Raw genomic sequence first — 18,414 nt, forward strand, 5'->3', positions numbered from 1 at the left:
TAAACTTTACTTTGAAAATAAGCTCTTTTTGCCCAGACCCATGTGAATAAAATTGACCTTCTAAAATATTTGAAACCCTGTTTTATAATAAAATAAATAGGAAGATCCATTACAAGGTTATTTTCAAAAGTGTTGTTCTCACCATTAACTTCAACATTAATCCATTAACTTCCTGACACTACAACACTAGGTTGCCACTCAGGAAAGAAATGATAAATATAGAGAGCTTTGGTGATGGGAATTATTTGTATTTTATGTTTTACTGGAAATTGATAGGTAATTTTTCAACAGCTTTGAGGAGTGCATGCTTCAACTTTGCTTTGTGTGCAGACACTGAGAACAAAGTGTTGGGGTACAAGTTTTACCTGTCCATCCCACCAGAGGCCCATTAACTCTCCTCCTACATGAATACAATATATACTTCAGAATTACATTCATAGCATTCTTTTTTTTCTTCTTTTCCTTTTTATTTATTTAGGTCTCATTTATCTTTCAGCATAAGATGACATTTGTTTTTTGCTTCTTTAAAGGAAAATGCTACATTACCTTAATTTCTTTCTGACATTATTTTTAAAGCATTCTATTTGTTTTGCCTGTGTTATCATTGGAATTTGCTGAGTTTATTAAAAGGCTTAGAGAATTAAGGCTCTGCATTTATCATGTTACTTAGGTATAAGTTTATTTATAAATTTTAATTAGAAGACACTACTTGATGCTATTAGGAAAAAAGCCCATGCAATTAAGAGCCCTTGATTAAAAACAAGTAATGAAATCAGAGCTGCACTTTATGCTATCCCAGGATTGCCCAGTAGAGCAAAATCAATGATGCATGGTAGTTCAAATATAGCAACATGTATGTACAATATCATCTACTTCTGTGTATATATCACAAATCTGGAAAATAAGGCTGTTTTTCTGTCCTTTTTCTGTATATCATGTTTATTTTCATACTTAAAGAATTTATTTTTTTAATCAAGAAATTCTAATTCACTGTTTGCAACATAGTCAATAACATGAACTTAATTGTTAATTGTTTTACTGAAATCAAAGCTGTACACCGTTAGCCTGGAATAATAAAAACCCACAAAATGCTGATTTTGTTCTTCATCTTGGTACACAGAGAATGGCAAAAGATTCCCTGGTGAGTTACTGCCCTGTAAGAAACTGACAAAGGCAAGCAAAGGCAGCCTCAGCCTTATCCACAAATCCAGGACACGAAGTTCACTCCCTGGGCTCTGCCAGTTGAAGGCTGCCTGGCCTTTTGATTCCCAACAGGGCAGGGTATGAAATCAGGCTGCTATTTAATTTCCTGCTTAGATGAAGAAATGAGTGGTCAATGAAGGAAAGGAATGAAATGTCTCCATCCTTCCTCCTTTTCAATATGGCTATCCCAGATTAAGCTGGACAGAGGGACAAAAGATGTCTCACTAACTCCTTGCAAAGCAAGGAGCCCATGTGTGAACAGGCAATCCTAGCACTTTTGTTTGATTTGGGGTTGTGGTGGGTTTTTTTTTTTTGGTTTTTTTGGTTTTTTTGGTTTTTTTTCCTTTGTTGTTTTTTTTTTTTTTTTCCCCCTCCTCCTTTTAAATAGAAGTTCCTAGTAAGAAAAGGCTAGTTTTACACTAGCTTATGTCCTGATGACGTGGTGATGCAGGGAGTTGAGGTGTGATTGTGTACTATTTATACACCTATAACCTTCAGCCTGCTGAGTTAACCATCTGCAGTCATCACTTAATGAACAATAAAAAACAGGGCTTAATGGGTAAAGATGCTCATTGGTCAGATTGTCATATTCTGGTTCCCCACACCTTACACCAGTTTAGTACTCTAATACCAAATTAAAAAAAAAAAAAAACAACAGAATGAAAAAATGCTGTAATTCTCAGCATCTTTTAAACATCACAAAAAATTTAAAATTATTTAAAAAACATTAATGGCCAAATACAAGCTAATTATAGATTTTTGTTTTACGCTGTCATTGTAAAAATTATAATCAAGAGACTGGTATTACTGAGTTTACCATGTAGTCATGTCTTAGGATGCCCTAACAGAAATGCTTTAACATAAGCACTGATTAAAAGTTCCCCTGGAGCAAGAGGGAACTTACACATTGATTCAGCTATCTTTAGGCAGACCTTCAATGTTTAACAATCACATCAGAAGAATACTTGGTGACCACTTTCTCACACCAAGCTGTGTTGAGATACAAAGCTGACAAAAGTAATAAGTTGGAAGAATTTATCAAGTCTTGCACTGATCTCTGTCTTTCCCTCAAAGCAAATGAATAGAAATTATAGCTTCCTCTTCATCAGTGTAGCAGCAAGCAAAAAGACAGCCTACTTACTCTACCTCTTCAGGTAACAACATCAAAATATGTGCATTTGGCACAGAAGGCTGGAAAGCATTTATTTTGAGAACTTGATGTATTTCTAGGTCCTTCAGTTTAGATAATACTGTACAGCAGAAACATAAAGCTGCTAACCCAAAAGAAAAAAATTTCCATTTCCCTTAGACTTCATGACCTCTTATTTCAAGCATAAACATAACAGCTGATGCTGTCACATCTGAAAAACTTTGATGAAGGTTTTGACACTATAGGAATTACTGGCACACAAAGACAATTCCTCTAGGATGGCTGGCACAGAAGAAACACAAAAAAGAGAAGGAAAAAAAAGAAAATAAATTCCCCCACCCCTCCTACTCCCCATTCTCTAAGACAGAGATGAATTTCTTCTAGACTTGAAGAAGAAAGGCTAGGAAAAAACTAAACAAAAAAAAAAGAAAGTTAACAACCCCGAAGAGTAGAGCTTGTTGATGTTCGTATCATCAGGAGGGCACAATTTAAGATGGACTAGTTGAGACACTGAAATTAAAATTATAGGTTGATGTCTGTGACTTGACACAACACATCCATCTCAGTTGGATCCAGACTGGTGGGAATGGCTGAGGATACAGAAAGCCCAAGTGCTTCCAAAGTAAGCTGCAAAAGAATGTGCAGGTCTCCATTCCCAAACTCTGTTGATAGGTAGAGATGCATTCTGTGAATAAGTACACTATTACTCTTTCTCTAGAACTCTGGGGGTGGAGGAGAAGAATGGAATGTATTTATTACTCTCCATGGTTAATGGTGATCCTAATAACCCCATATTTTTTCATAAAGCATGCACTCTTAGATAGACCTCATCTCAACTTCAAATATTCTTGTAAAAAAAGTGGACAAAAAATCCATTTCTAAAGTAATATTTTCAATTATTTTTCTAGTTAAGTAATTTGTTTTCCAAACATAAGACACTTCAATACTATGACATAAGACAGTGTTTCCACAGAACTGTTTTTTGTTAATTGAGTCTTTGCAGAGCTGAGACATTGACTATGTTGAAGTTTTTCCTTTTTTTAAACAAACACTGGGCAGAAGCCAGGACTGTATCTCTGCAGGAAGACAGTGACAAATGGGAGTCCTCTATGCTGAATGACAGTACTACACATGATCTATAACTCTTTGCAATGCATTAGTGAGTGATTGCCCTTGTTTACCATAATCTACCCTTCCCAAGCAATGACCCTTTTGGTACAATCTTAAATGAGGAAACTTAACCTCAGCTCAGTCCTAAAACAATGGGCTGATGAACATTTTTATGTTTCTTACAGGCAAGTAAAAGAAGAAGTAAACAAAAACCCCAACAGATTTTACATTTCTTCTAAATGCAATGACTAACTGATAATGGAGATAACTGAACCAATCATGAAGTTCTACATATTTTTTCTGGCAGCAAAACTAATTGATGAGGACCTTACTCCACAGTTCATTACCATACAGCTGTGTAAATGGGACTGCTGTAAGTACACAAACTTCAACCAAATATTGAGTGGTAGGAGTTTCAAAAAAATCTACAAAAATCTGGTGGGCAGGAGGGGGGAATATATCTAAAATACTTGTGTAACTCTTTTCCCAAAGAGGCAGGAGTCACCTTAAAAGGCTGATCAACTGGCTGTTTTCAATCTTGGTTTTCCTCAACTAGAAAATGAGATATTATTAATCTTAAACAGCTGTTCTCAAAATTTATTCATTAAGAATATCACCAAATTATGACTGTTTCCATTACAAGGAACTTAAAAGCTGATGCAACAGAGAGTATTTTCTACCTGAGGTATAGCTCAGCTATATAAATTAACACATTTAAGCACCATAACATGGCAACATGCATGATAAAATCACAAGGGCAGCCATTTCAGCTTGGTTGTTTGGTTTTTTTTCACTTAATAATAATCCTGTCAAGGTTGAAGCTGGTGAGATTATCTTGTGGCAAATCTAAAATACTTGATTTCCAAAGTATATCCCTTTAGTTTGCTAAAGTTATTTTTTTTTCCTGTTTTCTCTACTACTTCCAGAAAACGTATACAGCTTCATTAGCAGTGCAGACAGCCATACCAATACTACAGGATTTCCCAGTCTGCAGTACCAGTGCTCTGAGGCTGTTGATGAACAGATGTGAAGTATTTGTGTTAAAAAGGCAGTATTCCTCCTGCAAGATCAGCCAGCTATTTGTTATGACTGTTTAGTTAAGACCAATTTCATATTCAAGGAATATGTGACACATATTTTAGACTTTGCAGGTTAATTTCTTCCTAATTTGCTGTGGAAAATTTTTTCCAATGTACACTGTCCACAGTTAGAGGACAACAGTTAGAGGACATTTTCTTTAACGACTTCATTAACACAAACGGAAATATTTTAATACTCAGTAGTGACCTTAAGTTCTGTGTTCTGCTTTTTCAAAGCTTCCACGGTGTAGGAAATTTCTTTCCATGACTCAAGCTTAGCTTTTGCTTGTTCAAGAACCTGCTCAGCTTCTCGTTTAGCTTCCAGCCACTGAGTTGAATCCTTCAACATCTCTTGAAGCTGCTGTCTCCGGCTTTGGAGGTATCCATGCACTTCATCCCACTGGCTCTGTATCTTTTCAACTGGTGAAACACAAGGGAAAAAACAAAAGCTGAATTACTTAAAAGTTGTGGGTTTTTTTTTTTGTTTTTTTTTTGTTTTGTTTTGTTTTTTTTTTAAATTCTGTTTTTAAAGGGAGGAAAAATTATATGAAAATCTTTCTGGAAATGGCCAGAAACTTCTGTACTTTTAGACTGCAATTGCATCGAAGTTTAGTTCAACAAAAAGGAACAGATAAACTGTTCTGGGTCACACAGTATGGCACTATGACACACAGCATGTGTTTCAATGCATATGCAGCAAGAAATGACAGGTTCATGCCTCAAAAACCCTTATGAAATAGGACCACATTTGAGAAAAAGTGTCTGCAATAATCCTTCATTCTTAACAAACCAACACAAGGTTTAAGATTTTCTGAAGAGCAAGTCCTTTAGGGACTAGAGTAATATTAGTTAAAAGATTTATTCCAAGATATAATCAAAGGCTGTACTTTCTTATTTCGTTAAGGCAAATATTAGCAAACTGCAAAGGCTAAACAACTTTCTCATATGCTCATGTTAAATATAAAATAACAATGAGCTTTATCCACTATTTAAAAGAAATGTGATTTCTGGAAACTTAAGAATCACTAAAATCACTGACAATAGGTGTTGGCTAGCATCCAGCACCAGGCTTGTCCACAGTAGCATAAAAATACCAATAGACAGAGTTGTCTAAGTAGCTGAAGCTTGACACAATATAAACAAAAAAAAAAACCAAACAAAACAACAAACTCCATAAACAATTAAATCTGTGCAATGCAGTGCATGAAGGAATAAGCATTTAGTTCACTCACATATATATATATATAATTCCCAGAGATTAGTCAGCACAAAAATATGTTCTCAGTATTTTCTTGAAGACTTCTTCACTACATTGCAAATTCACAGGCCCTCTAGGGAAGGGAACTGAGATTCCTAGAGTAACCAGATAGCAGTTGAAATATTCATAGACTGCAAGTTTCAATGCTGCACCTCTCTCTGCAAGGCTGATTCCAGAATGGTGCAGCCTAAAAACCTGGACAAGAAATGCTTCAACAGGGAAAAGAGACTTCTACCTATCAGTGCTTTTTCTTCTTCCAGAAGAAAGTATAAAGAACTTTCCATGGACTCTGCTGAGGTTTAGAGAGAGAGAATAAAACCTTTCAGCATTCCCTGCTGAAGCCTTGGGAGGCAAACTGAGCAAGAACACATAGCAGTATGTATAAGTCAAAGGAAAGGCAGAAGGAACTGAAGAAACAGAACTGGAACACATAAAGCACCATCAGAGCACACCAAGGGGTACCCCAAGGTGCAAATGCTTAAATTTAATCTGAAGCAAATCTAATTCCTCATTTTAGGAAGCTATATACTTATGTCATAAAACAACTAAATTCTGTGCCCTCTCTGGGCCAGGGTTTCTGATTTTAGAGTACATGTGAAACAATAAAGAGGTTGTAGACTTCAGGAAGGGTGAATAACAGAAGTGACTGCTTAAGCAAAATCTCCCTGCTATGGCTACAGCACGTGGCTCAAGGGCTGTGCTGGAGGCTTAAGGGCAAAGACTGCCTAAACACCTTCCACAGTGTCACTGGCAACAGCTGCCGGCTATTTCTTGCAAATCATTACTTGAGCTCCCTCCCCCTTTGACTCTGAGAAATTCATATCTTTTGATTCCTGCCAAACTGGAGATTTTGGTACATTGCAGACAGAAGTACAACAGCTTGTTTGTATCAGCTGATTATGAAAAAAACCACACAAACTACAAAAATACCACTTTTTTTTTTATTATTCAAAGTGTCCTTATTGGTGCAGCTAGTTTGGGGGTTTTTTTGGTGGTTTTTTTGTTGTTTTTTCTTTTTTTTTTTTTTTGGTTTTTTTTTTTTTTTTTTTTTTTTTTTTGTTTTTGTTTTTTTTTTTTTTTTTTTTTTTTTTTTTTGTTTTTTGTTTTTTGTTTTTTGTTTTGTTTTTTGGCAGGAATGGGAAGATTAAGAAATTAATGAAAACCCTCTGCTGCAAAAGAAAGCTGGATCTACAGTTATACCAATTTTTCATAAGAACTGGTTTTAATAAGTAATGCTGATATTTCTTATCACCAAAAATCAAAATATTTATAGATGTATTGGTTCCATAATATCTCATGAGGTTTGTATGTAAGTAAGATATTTAGCAGTCCTCCTCCAGGGACTGTGCTGTTTGCAGCAAGACTGAGTTTCTCATCAGATACCACAGTCCTGGGATTCCATGATGTCCAATTCTCCCACCCAAGAGGATAATGAAGCTACATAATGAAAACTGCATTCAGGATATCTCAGAAGCCCATTTACACAAGTGACTATGAATGCACAAGCTCCAAAACTATGAAAAACATTTCCCATTTCCCTGTGAAAATACTTGGCCTAGATCCCTCAATAAAATAACATAGATATAGATAGATATAGATAGATATATATAGATAGATGATAGAGATAGATAGAGATATATATATAGCTAGAGATAGATATACACATTTTTGCTTTATTACAGGCTAGAATTGAAGAGTTCAGGAAGTTAGTAGATAATCTAAATGAAACAAACCAAAACAAAACAAAATAACAAATTAACAAAGTACTTCACTTGTGGTTAAAAACACCATGATAGCTATGTAATTAATCTGGCTTTTCTAAGGTAGAGTATAGGAAAATGTGAAGTACTATTTAAGATAAAATATGTATAAATTATTTAGTTTAATGCAACATAAAAATCCTTTTATTACTGTACATTTGCAACTTCTAAATGATGCTCCCATTTCATCGATTTTTGAATTACAAAATTCCCAAGGCTCTAAAACTTAAAATGGTTCACTTCCAAAATGAAAACCACAGTGTAAATCAGTATCTCTTAAGGATGTATTTTGCTCATGTTCACTCCTTAGTAGAATGTTTCCCACAGAATGAAGGGTGTATGCCACTTACAGATTTATGTCAAACAAAAAAGTCCAGAAAATGCAATTTGAGTGCATGTTGTGTTAAAACCGACCCCAGGAACCCATGAACAACTAAACTTGAAGATAAGAAGGGTCAGGGAATTGTTATTAAATCATGCTGGACAGTAGGAGACAATTTTTCGATTGTCAACATAATAGGTGGTTTCTGCAAGGGTACTGGCACTATAAAAAACTTTTTCTGACTGGGTACTACTGGGAATAGGTTTATCAATATATTTAAGAGTGTTTTCTGAGACAGCAGTGAGGAATCTCAGTGCAAAGTTCTTTCAGGCTGACACTCTGACCATAGCCTTTAGAAGGGCTATTTCTGCTGTCAGGACATTATAAAATCCTTAAGGTCACCATGTGTATGTATAAGACTGGCTTGGGTTTACCTGGGATAGTTACATTTCTTTCCAGTGGCTAATATGGGGTTATGTACTGGATTTGTGCTGTACAGAGTTGAAAATACAGAGATATTTCTGTTATTGCTGAGCAGGGTTTACACAGAGCCAAGGTCTTTTCTGCTTTTCCTGCTGCCTCACTGGTGAGGGGGCTGGGAGTTCATGGGAGGGTGGGAGGAGACACAGCTGGGAGAGGGGACCCAAACTGACCACAGGGACATTCCAGGCTGTGTGAGAACATGCTCAATGTATAAAGCAGAGGGAAGAAAGATCAAGGAGAGGATGCTTGAAGTGATGGAGTTTGTCTTTCTAAGTCACCATAATGTGTGATGGAGCCCTGCTCTCCTGGGATGGCTGAACGCCTGCCCAGCCATGGGAAGCAGTGTATGAATTCCTTGTTGTTCTTTGCTTGTGTGTGTAGCTTTTGCTTTCCCTATTAAACTGTCTTTATCTCAAAGTTTTTCAGCTTTGATCCTTCTGATTCTCTCCATGATCCTGCTTCTGGGGGAGTGAGTGAGTAGCTGTGTGGAGCTTGGCTGCTGGCTGGGGTTAATAGGTTCAGCATAGGGAAAGGCAATTTCTTTCAAATTTTTATCATCCTTTCCTGGAATGAGGAAGACAGGCCTAGAAATAAGAAGTTAGGCTCCAAACCCAGAAAAATAGAAGAAGCAATGGCATGTGAAGTAATTGTTCCAGGAAAATGAATTTACACAAGTTTTGGAGAACCAAAGAAAAAAATGTTATCACTATTTACTACCTTGAATTTATGGCCCTCAATAAATAATATTCAATAAATTTAAAAAAAAATATAAAACAGAAGTGGACCAGAAGCTAATACAAGGATAAAAAAAAAGAACCTGAAGGTTAAATAAGAACATCGAATATGACTAAAAAAAGTAAGTATTCCCAAAATAAAGTAACTGTCTTTATCACACTCTCCATTATAACAGCATATTATTGAAACGAGACTCTACTCTTTATGTGTTACATATCAGTGCTTTACCTACTGTGAAAATTACACATTGGAAACACCTAGACAGACACAACAAACGTATACTATTAATATAAGCGAAGAACATGAATTTTAAAAAATTAGCAACAATGACAAAAGTCTTTTTCCCCCATAGTTGGTAATTTCCGAAGCGCCTCAGTTTACATTGTTCATCACAGCTAAGTCCTTATTTCTTAGCTAAGTGCCTTATTTCTTAGTGTGGCATGCCCTTGTATCCCATTTTCTTCCTTTCCTTCCCTGCCCTAAATTTGGCAACAGCACAATATCTTTATTGTAAGAATCAGAATTAACAATTGCCTCAAGAAGATTTTTACTAACTGCAAAGAGGCAGACTGCAAAAATCAAGACAGAATTTTCTTTACAGCCTTAATGAAAATAAGTATTTTATTAATGCATGTGGCCATATGCATTACTAGTAAGTAATTTTACAAGAATATAAAACCACAAAATATTTGACAAATCTAATGGGAGTGTCAGAAGAAATATATATAAGAGGTTATTTCCTGAAGTGAAAACCAGTCCCCATCAAATTCCCAGTCACAATGCTCCAGCAGAAGTCCTTTTTGTACTTCACCTACACAACTTTTGTGCTTGCTTACTGGAAAGTGTCTCAGCATGGCTCCAACCACTCCCAGTTCAACACTGAACTCTCTCAAATGAGTAATTTAGGGCATGGTGAGATTCGTATGTAATTTCAAAGTTGCTATTCCATTTTTTTTTTTTTTTATCTCTACTATTTCCTTGCTGATCAATAGTGATTACATACTAAAATGGACAAAAGAAATTCTGCCAAACTGAAGTTACTATAAGCAACAAGAAAGCAACATCTAAAATAATCAGACACAAGACAGGAATTCTTCAGTCTGGTTACCATTAATTTCATATATTGAGGAAAGAACATTCTTAGTGAAGGAGAGTGAAGGAGAGTGAAGGAGACTGTGTCCTTAGGATTCTGTTTTGTCTATTAACAAAAAATTTTATACTTATTAGAGGGAAACAAACAAAATTTAATTTTTTTCCCCCTGGTAAATGTGTATGCCATCTTATCAATTTATCTTATTGATAAATATAGCTTCAATAAGAGAATTTAATCTCTGCTGTTAATAATATAATCACACTGGAAACAACAGAAAAGGAATCTGAGAAGCTATCAGTCACTATAGAAATAATGTTCATGTTACTAGACAATATTCAGCCTATGTAAAGAAACATTCATTCCATGCCACTTTGTTAAGTCCATTGAATCTAGTATACCCTCCAAAAAAGTGAATAAGTTTGTGAACAGCAACAGAATTTGTGGATAGGAACCCTCTGATTTCCTTGGCCAACAATTACACAAACTACACTAATTCAGCACTGTAGGAGACTTTTTCTCAAAAGCATTATTGTCAATATATTGATATTTTCCCGTGAAAGCACTTTTTTCACTGTATTTTCACAGATTTGAAGACCAAAGGGACTATTACAATTGGACCTGCTGCAGAATGTAACTGGAGAACAGCAAAGATATAGACAGTATTAATCCATGCTACCAAATCTGCTGATGCACTGATTTTCAGTTTGGATTAATTTTTGTTTGAATTGCAGCCCAATATTATAATTTTTTTGAATGTTCTGGATAGTTAATTGTAATGTATTTCATTTTACTTTGTTTGCTTTTTATTAATCAATGCATTTATCTGTATTAAATTTAGTTTAGTTAAACTTTTGCAGCTGTACAACACTCCAGTTTTTTCCATTCCTCACAATTTTAAGTGAGCAGGTTTTATGAGAGGCATGACAGAGAAAGTAGAAAATATGGATCTAAACATTCTACTGCACCTTTTCTACAGTTTTCTCTTTCTCCCACTAATCCGTATAATCTTCCACACAATAGGGATAAACAAATTGTGATGGGAAGAAAGAGATGCTGTATTCTGAAAGAAAGGCAACCATGCACTAAATGTAAGACTTTCTGATTTTTTTCAATTTTGGCTCAGTTTTCTGTAAACAACATAAGTGGAATCACAGCTAAAATATAACTTAAACTTTGTCTTATCTTGCAGTTTCCTTGTTTTGTACTATTGTATTGTTCTAAGAAAATAAGTGAAACACTTTTTTGTTTTTTTTTAACTAGGAAAGGATTTATTTAAAATTCCCCATTTGTCAATTATTTCTTTTTGCAAGCACTCTGCTTTCTCTTTTGCTGCCTTCCAGAACAGGAGGTGTCTGACTTGAGTCTTATTTTTCAGAGAGGAATCACTTTGATAAAACCTATCATACAACATCCCTTGACAAAAGGATGCAGTTTCTGTTCTTCTGAACAATCTGAATCTGTGAGAGACTGGTCTAGGGAGATCTTTTGGATGGTAGATGCAGAGTCAAGTGAGGATAAGTTTAAAACATTTCTTTTTTAATTACTGAAATACTTAAGGAGTCACAGGAAGAGTTATCCCCTAAGTTGCTGCCTGTATCATTATGGATCTGGACAGGACACAGCAGCCAGCAGAGAACAGCTGGAGCCAGCCTGCTCAGGTGGGGATTTATGCTTCAGCTGTCCTTCATTTTTCCTTTCAGAGAACCATTTCTCTTGATCTTTTCCAATGGCTTATAAAAGTCACCCTTCCCAAACAACCACCTTAGAAACTTGTAGCAAAACTTTAACATACATATGGAAAAATGCTAATGATGTGTCATCTAAGAGATTTTATGAATCAGTGGTCAATAAAGTGATGACAGGATTTAGCCAATAAACTCCAAATTAATAGTGGGGTGCCAATGTAGAATACCTACCCTAATTTGAAGTCTGCCATTTATGCCAGTAAGATGTCAGATGTAGCTTTTATGCACCATTAATATATTAAGGTATTTATAGAAATATTAGTCCTTATCATAAACACATAATAACAGATTTTTTTAAAAGCTGTTTCTTACAGAAAATTAGGCAAAACTGCATGTACTCAAAGTAAGCTGCATTTAAACAAGTGAATAAATAATATCTGAGGGAAAGGAACAAACTACAATCATCTCAACTATCATGCAATATTATAATTCCTATGAACAAATAAAAGGCACTGCAAAGGAAGCCAGGAAGAAGAAGCAGTCAGAGCCTTTACCTATCTTTTGGGGGTCATGAAGAGCAATGAAAATGCACCTGATACACTAAGGCATGAAAGTCCAGAGGGGAAGAACATTACTTTCCCTGCTCTCTCAGAGCTTAAGAAGGACAGGCAATAAGAGATTTCAACAGATTCAGTTGTGGTTGGGTTTTTTTTTTAAACACTCAGAGTCATAATCTTATTTTGTAGTTTGATACTTTTGGGGGGTAATTATTTCCAACCATTGCAAGTCTGATTTAATTTTGTTTTGTTTCACTAGGACAGAGCTTATTTTCTTTTATTTAAAAGTCACTTCCATATGTTCAAACTAATGAAGGTCACTCTGTTCCTTTGGAAGTGTCAGATCAAAAAGACTGAGCTGAAAACTGTCAAGTGGTTTCTGCTAAGCACCAAGTGAATAATTCTTCAACACTGTGTAACATGCTTTATACCTTGCTGTAGAGAGTGGGAGTTAGAGACCAGACTAAGCTGGTAGCACATCTAAAGAAATTAGTTTTTACATGACTGAGCACTGAGAAGGGCATGCAAGAGTTTATTATTTGGAAGAGCCCTCAGAATGCATTCATCAATTTCCCAACTTTTTACAGAAGTATTCATGTATTTAACATTTATCACCTCTCAAATGAAGTTTTCATGATAATTTTTTCACTAAAAGAGAAAAGGAACAGACCATGGTACGCTCAATGTAGAAGACCATTTGGTTCGCATTTCAAAATGTCACACAATCTGTAAAATTCTGATGTGAGAAATAAACACTTACCCTAAATATATGTAGTGTTCTTTAGGATTTAGTATAAAATAGGTAACAAATCTAAGTTAAGTTTTGCTAGAAACCTACAGAAACAAACACATATCTGCACATACACAAACTATTGACAAGGGAGATGGAAAGATTAGAGAATGATCTTTTTCTGTTGTCACCATATCCTGAAGAAGAGGACGTCATGAAGAAATGGACTGGCAAAATTAAAATCCCACTATTCTGGTAGAATGCAAAGTCAGCAGTGATTCTTCCACGACCCCAGAAGCAGGATGCATTTGGACATTCCCTTAGAAGTTAACTAAATTATCTTTTTCTAGAGAAACACTCACATTTGGATGATATAAAAATATAACTTCACTGTAGCATTGTACAAACTGGAAAAAACAGAGGGTTTCCTAGTTGGAATGATTTAATAATCTTTCCAAATATTTGATTTATTCTCTTTCCTTTGTTGCATGTAAAAAATATGTACTGCACTATTGAATTTAGCTAGTTTCTTAAATATTCATAATATAATTATGAAGACTTACATTAGATTTAGAAATTATATTTAGACTGATGGGAAGTACCCAAACTAAAGCCACAGGATTAACATTAATCTGATTAACTAGATGAATGAATATGTAGGTAATTCAATTGTTTCTGTTTAAAATTTATAGAAAAGTTTTCAAAAAAATGAATAGGAAAAAAAAGCATTAATTTCTCTATTTTTTTTCATTGCAGGTATAATTAGAGGCAATTATTTCAGTATTTATCTTTGCCCAAATGTCTGTTTGTTTGGTTTTTTTTTCCAAGGATTTTGGTTACTCAAGATATTAAAAGGAAAATAATTTATGGTTATGTATCTAATTTTTGTTCACGGATGATAGCTTTTGTAATAATCGACTTTCCTGCAAAATATTTATTTCAGAAGAAGTGTCTGTGCCTGTATTTAAAAATGGCATATTAAATTAGTGATATTGTATTCTACTTTCACTGAACATAATCAAGAATACTATTAGCATTATTAAAGTACATCAGCTTTCATATACTAATGCTTTCATAGACTTACTGATGCAAAAACATAATGGTAGGGTGGGTAGTTTAAGTCCTGAAATGTGTGAAATTCATTACCTACCTAATGAGGCGTATAGGCAGTGAAATTGTGAATTCTTATACCACATAACTTTCTGTTGCTATCATACATTCATATTTACACTGCATATTCCTAATGTCATCAGCCTACTACCTCCTACTGAGTTTGGGCTGAGACTCACTTTCCAAATATATCTGCATTTGTTATTCTGTACACTGATTTGCTTTGGCTTTGAAGTAATAGATCCAGCTCTAAGTGTAGGAGCAAGACTTTGGGAGATGTTAAGACAATGAAAATAACTAGCAGATTAAAATTGACTTAATAATTCAGCTATCAGGCTCCAAGTGACTGAAGCAAAGTTTGGCAGACTGTTTACATTTCTATTTTCTTCCCCCCAAAATCCCCAAACAAGCACGGACTGAGATGGATCTTTTCCTATGACTCTTCTAACACTACCAAACTGCTCCACCTCCACAGCACACAACTCTCACCAAGGTCAGCCGGGAGACAACTCCAGAGCCTCACTACTACACAACAGAGACAGAAAATTGGGTGCTGGTAATGGTACTGAGCTTAGCTCAGTACCCAAAAAAATCCATGCATGCAGCAGGATGAAAAAAACAGAGGGCAAAATAAAAAACACATCAGCTTTGACTTTTATATTTCCTTTGAAAGCAAAGAATACTTCCAAATGAGCAAGAACTGACTTGAATGGAAAGAAATAATAGTACTTTGAAAATATTTCTATATTCAGCTTCAAGCATAAATTTCAGGTATTTTGTAATGAGTTAACAGTTCATCTGAACTCTTATTTCAGAAGAGAAACTGAAAACTGTATAAATTTATTTTATCTACAAATTACCAGTTTCTTAATCACAGACTCATAGAATGGTTTGAGTTGGAGGAGACCTTTAAAGACCACCTAGTTCCAACCTCCCTGCTATGGACAAGGAACCTTCCAGATTGCCCAAACCTCACCCTGTCTGGCCTTGAACACTACCAGGAATGGGGCATCTGTAATTTCTCAGGGAACCTGTTCCAGTGCCCCACCACACTCACAGTAAATAATTTTTTACTAATATCCAATCTAAACCTGCCCTCTTTCAGTTTAAAGCCATTCTTAATGTTCTATCACTACTGCCCTTACAAAAGTCCATCTCCAGAACTGGCAGGTGGCAGTGAGGTGTCCCAGGAGCCTTCTCTTCTCCAGGATGAACAATCCCAGCTCTCAGACTGTTTTCCTAGAGAGGTGCTCCAGCCACCATGGCCTCCTCTGCACCTGCTTTAACAAGTCCATGTCTGTCTTGTCCTGGGGACCCCACAGCTAGATGCAGCACATAATAGTGCAGTGAAATATCAGATAGACAGCTTCACCCATGATACATTTTCAGGGACAACTGACTTTAAATTCTACCATAGACAGACACTTATACACTCAAAAGAAAGTTTACACAATAGATTATGAATGGTGATTTGTGTAAAATAATTCTCTTACAATAATCTTCCTGAGAGAAGAAAAGCATCAGATATCAAAAGACTGAAAACTTAAAAATCTACTTTTTTTTTTTTTTTTTCTCTTTGGATTTACAATTACAGTCTTTTAGATAAATTACACCAATTTTGAACTATTTCAAAAGATTCCTTGGAGCTCCTGCTTCTTCTTCAGATTGACATTTCCACATTTCTTGCAACTGTCCCATTCTGTCTTTCCTCCCACACTTGAACCAATTTTTTAAGTACTCCACAATATGCTGTCAGTCTGATACTGGTTAATTCATATTTTTTTGATGCAAAGAAAGACAATCTCAGCTTCCCAACACTTGAAATTCTTAATTTCAACTTTGTTGAAGTATAAAGCAAAGTAGCGGTTAAATTTCACACTTAAAATGGCTAATGCACTTCAAGGTTAATACTCAATAGAGTCAACTAAGTAAGTAACTAAGTAAGCAATAGCAGGAGAAAGATATATTTTTTCTGAAATTTCCAAAGCATTCAAACATTTTGAGCATTCTCTCTCAATTGCAACGCTCTTATTTTTTGAAAAATAATTGTTGATTAGAAAATTAGGGTCCTATCATAAAAATTATGGTACTTGAACTTAAAAGGAGCACAACTCTGTAAGCATAGGAGAGTGCCAGATAGAAAGCAAGTAACATTTTTTGTTTTCCTCTTTTGAATTCAAACGTTGTCTAGGTCACATAAAATGAGTCTCAAACTATGGAGCCTGGCATGACAATTGTTCCTTAATAACTGAATAGATACAAAGACAGTAGTAAAAAAAAAAAAAAAAAAATCAACAGTGTATCATATCTGCCATCTCAGTGCAATATTTTAGTTAATAAAGGTAAAAAATTGAATCAATTGCACCAAGCCCAAGAAAAGGAATGACATGATAACTTGCCTTTTACTCTTTGGCTTCTTTTGTCTGAGGTATGGTATTTATTCTGGGGTGTTTTGTTTTCTTTTAATCAGATGTCTCTATAGTACTCCAACACAGATCTAAACATTGGTGAGACACTCTGTGGATTAAACTTAATCCACTTTAGGCAAACACTTCAAAGTCACTATTCTGATATGGCTTAAACTCAGCAAATTTTGAACCTAACATACTGCACAGGTTTGGATTGCACATTAGAAAGCATTTCTTTACTGAGAGGGAGGCCAGATAGAGGGAGAGGCTTCCTGAAGAAGTGGTGAATGCCCCTTGTCTATCAGCATTTAAGAGGCATTTGGAAAATACCCTTAAAAAGTGCTTTAACATTTGATCAGCTCTGAAGTGGTCAAGCAGAAGGAATAGTAGGTCCTTTCCAACTGAAATAGTCTATTCTGTTCTATTCTGTACTTTATTATGCTTTCAGGAAACTACATAAAACAGAGCAAAGAAAAGTATCCAACAAACAGATGAAATCATTACTTTTGCCACCCTAATATAACGCTGCAGTGAAGAATGCCAAGTGTCAAAAGTACAGAAATTCAGAGAGACTGTAATGAATATTCTGCAAAATTATTACATCCCTTCCTCTGAAATACAGCACTCATTTCTAAACTTAAGATGATAAAGCAGACATAAACACAGTCTGACACTTCCAGCAAAAATTTCCATAGCATAGGCGTTCGCTCGACTGTACACAAGTTCCCGTCCAATTAAAATAGAACAAAATAGATCTTTATCCTAAATATTCTCTTTTAAGCTCTAAGTTTCACCAAGCCCAAATGCCACCACTTTCTCACCACATAGCAGAGTACTCATTATCCACCCTCCTTTGCTGATACTTGGCAAGGGATTGTCCTCTGTGGAGTCATTCCCTCACCTGCCATGGAATAGACTTGCTGATAAGAAAGATGAAAGAGAACCAGCTAGACTCTAGAACTGCTTTGTTTTTTCTCCTCCCCTTCCGTTTTGGTATGATAAAGGCTGAAAAACTGCTATCCACCAACACAGATTGAAAAGCCTCAGAGTCACCATTTGGTCCCGAAACCAGTAGCAAACTTAAATTTTTGAATTATCTACAGTGTTGCATAAGTCACCCTAAGTGATGATTTATACACATAAAATCAAATTGCCAGCTGGCTCAACCATGCACCAAATCTTAGGACATCTCTCACACAGACTGAGCCAGTATTTACTCAGGTTGGACTTGCAAAGGAGCACTGGGGCTCTGTAAAACACTGGTTTTGTTATTGGTTTATTCCTGACTCAAGCAAAACTAAAATGATGATAAATTTATATTGAGGATAGCCACAGTAAAATCCTTAGGCCAAATATACTCCAGGATACTTAACTAGATTGCCTGAGAAAAACTGCATGTTCCAATATATGTTTTTTGTGTATTTGCATCCATTTTAGGAAAAGAGACGGGACACAGTGTTCACCAAAACCTGCATTTTCCTGATACAGCTGATTATGTGGCATCTAAATTTAGCTTGTAATCTCTGCTGAACAGGACCTCTGTTTCCTGTTTGCCCTCTAATTACTACAGAAAATTATGATCTAGTATAAATGAATATATACTGTTCTGACACGGTTTTTAAAATAACTGTGGACGTCAAATGTTGTCCATCCATCTGTCAGTGGATAAATAATTTGATCATATTCTCAAAACTTTATTTCTGAACAATTCATTTTTATTTCCATTTATTT

The 18,414-nt window shown here is 35.4% G+C and overlaps 1 protein-coding gene across 3 annotated transcripts in view; it reads right to left on the bottom strand.

The window, feature by feature from the left end:
• Nucleotides 1-18,414, bottom strand: part of DMD (dystrophin) — a 1,135,346-nt gene that overhangs the window by 255,865 nt on the left and 861,067 nt on the right. For all 3 annotated transcript variants that reach the window (XM_056512754.1, XM_056512922.1, XM_056512842.1), the window contains one exon: nucleotides 4,751-4,962. In XM_056512754.1, coding sequence (XP_056368729.1) covers nucleotides 4,751-4,962 — 212 coding nt within the window. The remainder of the gene's footprint in view (nucleotides 1-4,750; nucleotides 4,963-18,414) is intronic.

Source organism: Oenanthe melanoleuca, chromosome 1, assembly GCF_029582105.1.
Source record: "Oenanthe melanoleuca isolate GR-GAL-2019-014 chromosome 1, OMel1.0, whole genome shotgun sequence".
Classification (NCBI taxonomy): Eukaryota; Metazoa; Chordata; class Aves; order Passeriformes; family Muscicapidae; genus Oenanthe; species Oenanthe melanoleuca.